The sequence below is a fragment of the Muntiacus reevesi genome, chromosome 2 (genome assembly GCF_963930625.1).
Source record: "Muntiacus reevesi chromosome 2, mMunRee1.1, whole genome shotgun sequence".
Lineage (NCBI taxonomy): Eukaryota > Metazoa > Chordata > Mammalia > Artiodactyla > Cervidae > Muntiacus > Muntiacus reevesi.
The window spans coordinates 179,143,367-179,151,544 of record NC_089250.1 but is presented as its reverse complement, the minus strand read 5'-3'; the positions used below and the strand labels follow the sequence as shown (position 1 = coordinate 179,151,544).

Below are 8,178 nucleotides of genomic sequence, written 5' to 3'. Positions count from 1 at the left end.
AACCCTGTTAGGTCAATTGTCTCAGGATGCTGGAGAGTATGGAATAGACCAATGGATTCCTTCAGCATGGGCCCATTCCCACATTTCATTTGCTGTGAAGTGAACTCTTTATTCGGCAGTAATAACATTACTTCATGGAGTAACATTATGGTGAACAGACCATTGTGTATATCCATAGGTGGTAGTTTTGATAGCAGCACTGTGGGGAAGGGAGGCAAATCCATATCTAAAGTGTCAACTCCAATAAGAAAAAAGTAAAGTCCCTTCAATAATGGAAGCTATCCAGTATAATCAGCCTATAATCAGTGTTTGATATCACTACGGGATGATATCATATTAGGGGCTCAAAGCTGGGTCTCTGTTGGCGGATGGGCACTCAGTGGTGGCTAGACTGGCTGTGGTGAGTACAAGTCCATGTTATTGAGCCCATGTAGAGCCTCTATCCACGCTGCTGTAGCAAATCTGTGAGTCTGCTCGCATGAACAGCACGGAGAAAGAAGGCCGGCATCCACAGAAGAGGTTAGCAGTTGGAAAGGATGACTCATTTTGTGGACCACAGTAGTGGATACTTCTTCCTTGTTTTGCTGTGAATATTTGCATTTTTTTTTGTGTGTAAAGTCCTCAATTGCTTTATTTTTATTTATTTTTTATTAGTTGGGGGCTAATTACTTCACAACATTGCAGTGGGTTTTGTCATACATTGACATGAATCAGCCATGGAGTTACATGTATTCCCCATCCCGATCCCCCTCCCACCTCCCTCTCCACCCGATTCCTTATTGTGTGCAGGATAGTTACAGGAGGCAGAAGGATGGCTTTGTTGTGTTTATTTGGGGATTATGTATCGTTTAAGGAGATCTGTTAAGTATATGTTTGCCAAATATACTGAAGAGGAACTCTGGGTGTTTTTTTAATGTGTCTTCTTGGCTAGGATGAACGACATTTACTACAGTTCCCGTTGCTGTGAGTTTCTGGTGAAGGTGGGCCACCCGAGAGATTCTTGGGAAGATTCAGAGGGCAGAGGGAAGCATCTGTTGCTGCTGATGTGCTGACTCCCCTCACTGGTGTGAGGCAGCTGTGGACCAGCAGTTACTCTGTCTTCCCCTTGATCTCTCTCTAGCTTCTCTGACTTCGGGGACAGGACTGTACGTTTAGCCTTGTTAAGCAGGCCTCCAGCTTGTGCAAGAGAAACCATGTCATCAGTTCCAGAGGCGACAAGAGTGACATGCGTTTCAGTCTGCCCTTGTGGGATTTATGTCACGTTTGTTGGGTCCAGCCTGACCTTGAGCTGCCACACTTTTACACCCATCTTCCCTTCCTGACTGCTTGCCTCATGGAATTCAAGTTCTAGAATCAGATAGAAAGGTGACAGCTTTACATAGACTGCTTAACCAGCTTTCACAGTCAAGTAAGGCCAAGTTTCTATACAATCCATTAAATGTATATGTATGTATAAATCTCTTAGTAGTTCAGCTTTTCTGGTTAAACCCTGACTGATGTAAGAAAAGATCTGTATGTATATATGTGTATATATAATATTTATATCATATGTAAAATTTAGAGTGTACCTTTAAAGTATATATACTTAAAAAAGAATATATGTATATATACACATATAAATATATATATCTTCCTTAATGAGGAGAGACTTGTTTAGAAGTCTAGGACTAATAGAGTCTAGGTATTCTGAAATTTCAGAGTGATCATATTTGTAAACAGGGATTTGAAGTCCTCTTTTTTTAAAATAGAGAAACTTCAATATTGATTCTTCCAATCCATGAACACGGTATGTTTCTCCATCTGTTTGTGTCCTCTTTGATTTCTTTCATCAGTGTTTTATAGTTTTCTATGTACAGGTCTTTTGTTTCTTTAGGTAGATATACTCCTAAGTATTTTATTCTTTTTTTTGCAATGGTGAATGGTATTGTTTCCTTAATTTCTCTTTCTGTTTTCTCATTGTTAGTGTATAGAAATGCAAGGGATTTCTGTGTATTAATTTTATATCCTGCAACTTTACTATATTCGTTGATTAGCTCTAGTAATTTTCTGGTAGAGTCTTTAGGGTTTGCTATGTAGAGGATTATGTCATCTGCAAACAGCGAGAGTTTCACTTCTTCTTTTCCTATCTGGATTCCTTTTACTTCTTTTTCTGCTCTGATTGCTGTGGCCAAAACTTCCAAGACTATGTTGAATAGTAGTGGTGAGAGTGGGCACCCCTGTCTTGTTCCTGATTTCAGGGGAAATGCTTTCAATTTTTCACCATTGAGGGTGATGCTTGCTGTGGGTTTGTCATATATAGCTTTTATTATGTTGAGGTATGTTCCCTCTATTCCTGCTTTCTGGAGAGTTTTAATCATAAATGGGTGTTGAATTTTGTCAAAGGCTTTCTCTGCATCTATTGAGATAATCATATGGTTTTTATCTTTCAATTTGTTAATGTGGTGTATTACATTGATTGACTTGCGGATATTAAAGAATCCTTGCATTCCTGGGATAAAGCCCACTTGGTCATGGTGTATGATTTTTTTAATATGTTGTTGGATTCTGTTTGCTAGAATTTTGTTAAGGATTTTTGCATCTATGTTCATCAGTGATATTGGCCTGTAGTTTTCTTTTTTTGTGGCATCTTTGTCTGGTTTTGGAATTAGGGTGATGGTGGCCTCATAGAATGAGTTTGGAAGCTTACCTTCTTCTGCAATTTTCTGGAAGAGTTTGAGTAAGATAGGTGTTAGCTCTTCTCTAAATTTTTGGTAGAATTCAGCTGTGAAGCCATCTGGTCCTGGGCTTTTGTTTCCTGGAAGATTTTTGATTACAGTTTCGATTTCCTTGCTTGTGATGGATCTGTGTCAAAATGGCTATTCTACCCAAAGCAATCTATAGATTCAATGCAATCCCTATCAAGCTACCAATGGTATTTTTCACAGAACTAGAACAAATAATTTCACAATTTGTATGGAAATACAGAAAACCACGAATAGCCAAAGTAATCTTGAGAAAGAAGAATGGAACTGGAGGAATCACCCTCCCTGACTTCAGACTCTACTACAAAGCCACAGTCATCAAGAGAGTATGGTACTGGCACAAAGACAGAAATATAGATCAATGGAACAGAATAGAAAGCCCAGAGATAAATCCACGAACCTATGGACACCTTATCTTTGACAAAGGAGGCAAGGATATACAATGGAAAAAAGACAACCTCTTTAACAAGTGGTGCTGGGAAAACTGGTCAACCACTTGTAAAAGAATGAAACTAGAACACTTTCTAACACCATACACAAAAATAAACTCAAAATGGATTAAAGATCTAAATGTAAGACCAGAAACTATAAAACTCCTAGAGGAGAACATAGGCAAAACACTCTCTGACATAAATCTCAGCAGGATCCTCTATGACCCACCTCCCAGAATATTGGAAATAAAAGCAAAACTAAACAAATGGGACCTAATGAAACCTAAAAGCTTTTGCACTACAAAGGAAACTATAAGTAAGGTGAAAAGACAGCCCTCAGATTGGGAGAAAATAATAGCAAATGAAGAAACAGACAAAGGATTAATCTCAAAAATATACAAGCAACTCCTGAAGCTCAATTCCAGAAAAATAAATGACCCAATCAAAAAATGGGCCAAAGAACTAAACAGACATTTCTCCAAAGAAGATATACAGATGGCTAACAAACACACGAAAAGATGCTCAACATCATTCATTATTAGAGAAATGCAAATCAAAACCACAATGAGATACCATTACACGCCAGTCAGGATGGCTGCTATCCAAAAGTCTACAAGCAATAAATGCTGGAGAGGGTGTGGAGAAAAGGGAACCCTCTTACACTGTTGGTGGGAATGCAAACTAGTACAGCCACTATGGAAAACAGTGTGGAGATTTCTTAAAAAACTGGAAATAGAACTGCCATATGACCCAGCAATACCACTTCTGGGCATACACACCGAGGAAACCAGATCTGAAAGAGACACGTGCACCCCAATGTTCATCGCAGCACTGTTTATAATAGCCAGGACATGGAAGCAGCCTAGATGCCCATCCGCAGATGAATGGATAAGGAAGCTGTGGTACATATACACCATGGAATATTACTCAGCCGTTAAAAAGAATTCATTTGAATCAGTTCTAATGAGATGGACAAAACTGGAGCCCATTATACAGAGTGAAGTAAGCCAGAAAGATAAAGAACATTACAGCATACTAACACATATATACGGAATTTAGAAAGATGGTAACGATAACCCTATATGCAAAACAGAAAAAGAAACACAGAAGTACAGAACAGACTTTTGAACTCCGTGGGAGAAGGTGAGGGTGGGATGTTTCAAAAGAACAGCATGTATATTATCTATGGTGAATCAGATCACTAGCCCAGGTGGGATGCATGAGACGAGTGCTCGGGCCTGGTGCACTGGGAGGACCCAGAGGAGTCGGGTGGAGAGGGAGGTGGGAGGGGGGATCGGGATGGGGAATACGTGTAACTCAATGGCTGATTCGTGTCAATGTATGACAAAACCCACTGAAATGTTGTGAAGTAACTGGCCTCCAACTAATAAAATAAAATTAAAAAAAAAAAATAGAGAAACTTCAATAATCAGAGCTGTTGAATAATTAGAACTAGAAAAATATTATTCTTCAAAATTCTTTTGTGGATCGAAAGATGCTTATTGTCAGGTTGGATGAACCCCAGTATTTCTGACATCACATTTCATCTCCGCTTCCTGTTTCCCAGGGGCTGAGGGAGGGCAGACGTGGCCGAGGAATCAGTCCTCTCCGGCAGACTTCGTCCTGGAAGGGCTCTTTGATGACTCTCTCGCTCACCTTTTCCTTTTCTCCTTGACCACGGTGGTCTTCCTTATTGCCGTGAGTGGCAACACCCTCACCCTTCTCCTCATCCGTGCTGATCCCCGGCTTCATACACCCATGTACCTCCTCCTCAGCCAGCTCTCCCTCATGGATCTGATGCACGTCTCTACAACCATCCCCAAGATGGCGACCAACTCCCTATCTGACCAGAAGTCCATCTCCTTTGTGGGCTGTGCGACCCAGCACTTCCTCTATCTGACTCTGGGTGGGGCGGAGTGTCTTCTCCTAGCTTTCATGTCCTACGACCGCTATGTTGCCATCTGTCACCCACTGCGCTACGCCGTTCTCATGAACAGAAAGGTGACGCTAATGATGGCTGCCACGTCTTGGTTGGGAGCGTCCCTGAATTTCCTAATTTACACGGCTAGCTTGATGCACTTCCCTTTCTATGGGCCTCGACAAATCCACCACTTCTACTGTGAGTTTCCAGCTGTTGTGAAGTTGGTATGTGGAGACATCCCCGTGTATGAGGCCGCAGTGTACGTCAGCACCCTCCTCCTCCTCCTCCTCCCCATCCTCTTGGTTTCTGCATCCTATGTCTGCATCCTCCACAGTGTCATTCAGATGCGTGCAGCTGGGAGCAAGAGAAATGCCTTTGCCACTTGCAGCTCTCACCTCGCTGTGGTTTCCCTCTGGTTTGGTGCTGGCATCTTGTCATATATGAGGCCCAGGTCCCAGCGCCCTCCACTGCACGACACAGTTGGTTCTGTGTTCTACAGCATCGTCACTCCCACACTGAATCCGTTGATTTATACTCTCCGGAATAAGGATGTAGCTAAGGCTCTGAGGAGGGTGCTGGGGAGAGACCTGATCACTCAAAGATCGCAAGTGCAGTTATCCTGAGTACATTAGCGGAATTCCTATCAGCTCCTTAAATTGTTCTTTGTAAACTGCAGTGATTTTTTTCAAGGGTCCAGAGCCTTGAAGACTACTGCAAAATCCAAGTGGTTAACAACATTTCCAGTATTCTCACTTGCTCTCAGGCATCAAAGCCCCTTACGGTACTCTCTTAGTCCATTTGGGCTGCTCTAACAACAGTACCAAGACTGGGTGACTTAGACAACAGACATTATTTCTCATAGTTTTGGAGGCTGAGAAGTACAAAGATCAAGTCTTCACAGTGCTAGACACTCTTTCATTTCCTTTTGATTTCTTTTCAAATGGAATCTTGCCCAAACATGCCTCCCTGATGAGCCTACTTAAAGCAGACACTTCACTCTTTGTCCCTTGATCCTACCTTATGATCATACTTCCCTGATACTGCATAACTTTCTATTTTTACTGTCTGCTTCCTAGAGTGAAATTTTCAAGAGGGTAAGGAGTTTTACTTTGTTTTCTGTTGTCTCACCAATGCCAAGAAAAGAGTCTGAGATGAAATAAGTACTCAATAACTACTTGTTGTATGGATTAATAAATGAAAGGGACCTAGATTGTCTTACTATCTCACGTGACATGAAAGATAGCCACATATTAATCCCATGTAGATGCAGAGACTTGACATCTCAGTGAACTTTCCTGGAGTCTAGTGGGCTGAGGGATGCCAAAACCACAGACAAATATCTAGATCTTGCTTTTCCTACTAGTTATTCAGTCCCGGGACCATCTTCAGAAGAAAAATACTTAATGCTTGAGAGCAAAGTTATGCTTTCTTTGATGTGTAAGTATCTTCTCTTTGAGAAACAGCTTTTTGCCATTCTATAGTAAGATGAGCTGCCCCTCATGAGTAGGGTGCTATGTTATACACAAAGCCCTAAGGTTGGATTTGTGTTGTAAAACTCCAATATCAAGTAGAGAGAATTTTCAGAGAAATGGTGCCTGGGTTGTTCCTGAAAGCACAAGGATTTGATACAAACAGCTAGCTCACAATCCTAGTTACAGAGAGTGGTTGTTCTTTTGCTACGCCCACCCCCACCCTCTACACACACACACATCCAACTACGACCTTGTCCAGAGTGCCATAAGATTATTTGGAAATGAAACAATCTGAGCTAAGTTGATGGATGGTTATTCATGTAATGCTAACATCTGCCAAAGGTAAATAGTATAGCACGTTATGACCCCATCTTGGGAAGAGTTACTGTTGTTCATTGTTGTTCAGTTGCTTGGTCATATCCAACTCTTTGCGACCCCACAGACTGCAGCATGCCAGGCTTCCCTGTCCTTCACTATCTCCTGGAGTTTGCTCAGGCTCATGTCCATTGAGCTAATGATGCCATATAACTCTATAAATGTAATTATTCTTGATATATTCTAGATATTAACCCTTTATCTTCTATAGGGCTTACAAATATCTCTGTCATTCCATTGGTTGCCTTTTACTCTGTTGATTGTTTCACTTGATGAACGTGTTTTAAAATTTTGATATATATTCCCGTTTATTTATTTTATTTTTGTTGCCTGGGATTTCTGTGTCATATCCAAGAAAACACTGTAAATGCAATGTCATGAAATTTTCTCTCTGTGTTTTCTTCTAAGAGTTTCATAGTTTTAGCTCTTACATTAGGTTTTTGATGTATTTCCAGTTAAATTTTGAAAATGGAGTAAAGTAAGGGCCCAACTTTTTTCCACTTACTATAGAAATCAAATAGAATAAAATACTTAGGAATTAACTTATCCAAGAAAGTGAAAGATCTGTACACTGAAAACTACCAAACACTGCTGAAAGAAGGTAAAGGTATGTAAATAAATGGAAAGATATCCCATGTTTATGGATTGGAAATATTTATATTGTTAAGACCTCTTTATTACCCAAACTGATCTGCAGAGCCAAGGCAAAACCTACCAAAATCTCAGTGGCATTTTGTTTTCAAAAAAAAGAAATATCTATCCTAAAATTTATACGGAATCAAGGGACCTCAAATAGCCAATACAATCCTGGAAAAGACTAAAACTAGAAAACTCACTGAAAACTTTCTGATTTAAAAACGTACTACAAATTTATAGTAATCAAAAAAGTATGATACTACCATATATAGGGGTGTAAAGACCAATGGAATGGAATAGACACCTCAGAAAAAGACCCTCATATATACAATGAGATTATTATCATCAAGGATACTAAGATCATTCAATGGGAAAAGGACAATCTTTTCAATAACTGTGCTGTGAAAACTGGATATCCACATGCAAAAGCATAAAGCTAGACCCTTACCTTACACTATACAAAGCATTAAGTGAAAATGTATCAAATATCTAAATGTCAGAACTAAAACTATTAAACTATTATTTTCTTCTTAGAAGAAAACACAAGGGAAAAGCTTCATGATAACAGGTTAGCATCCAGAATATACAAAAATGACTACAAT

General features: G+C 40.0%; 1 protein-coding gene across 1 annotated transcript; it reads left to right on the top strand.

The window, feature by feature from the left end:
- The first annotated feature begins 478 nt into the window (after positions 1-478).
- Positions 479-5,716, top strand: OR2AE1 (olfactory receptor family 2 subfamily AE member 1). The gene is made up of 3 exons (XM_065919253.1): positions 479-519; positions 932-963; positions 4,740-5,716. Exons 1-3 carry the CDS (start codon positions 479-481, stop codon positions 5,714-5,716), a joined length of 1,050 nt encoding a protein of 349 aa, XP_065775325.1.
- The last annotated feature ends 2,462 nt before the right edge of the window (positions 5,717-8,178 follow it).

What these genes read in the sequence shown, in the direction of transcription:
- OR2AE1 (XM_065919253.1), top strand. Translation starts at nt 479, where the DNA reads ATGAACAGCACGGAGAAAGAAGGCCGGCATCCACAGAAGAG. An exon ending in GGCCGGCATCCACAGAAGAG is followed by an intron (nt 520 to 931) that starts GTTAGCAGTTGG and finishes CTTCTTGGCTAG; the next exon opens with GATGAACGACATTTACTACA. An exon ending in TTACTACAGTTCCCGTTGCT is followed by an intron (nt 964 to 4,739) that starts GTGAGTTTCTGG and finishes CCTGTTTCCCAG; the next exon opens with GGGCTGAGGGAGGGCAGACG.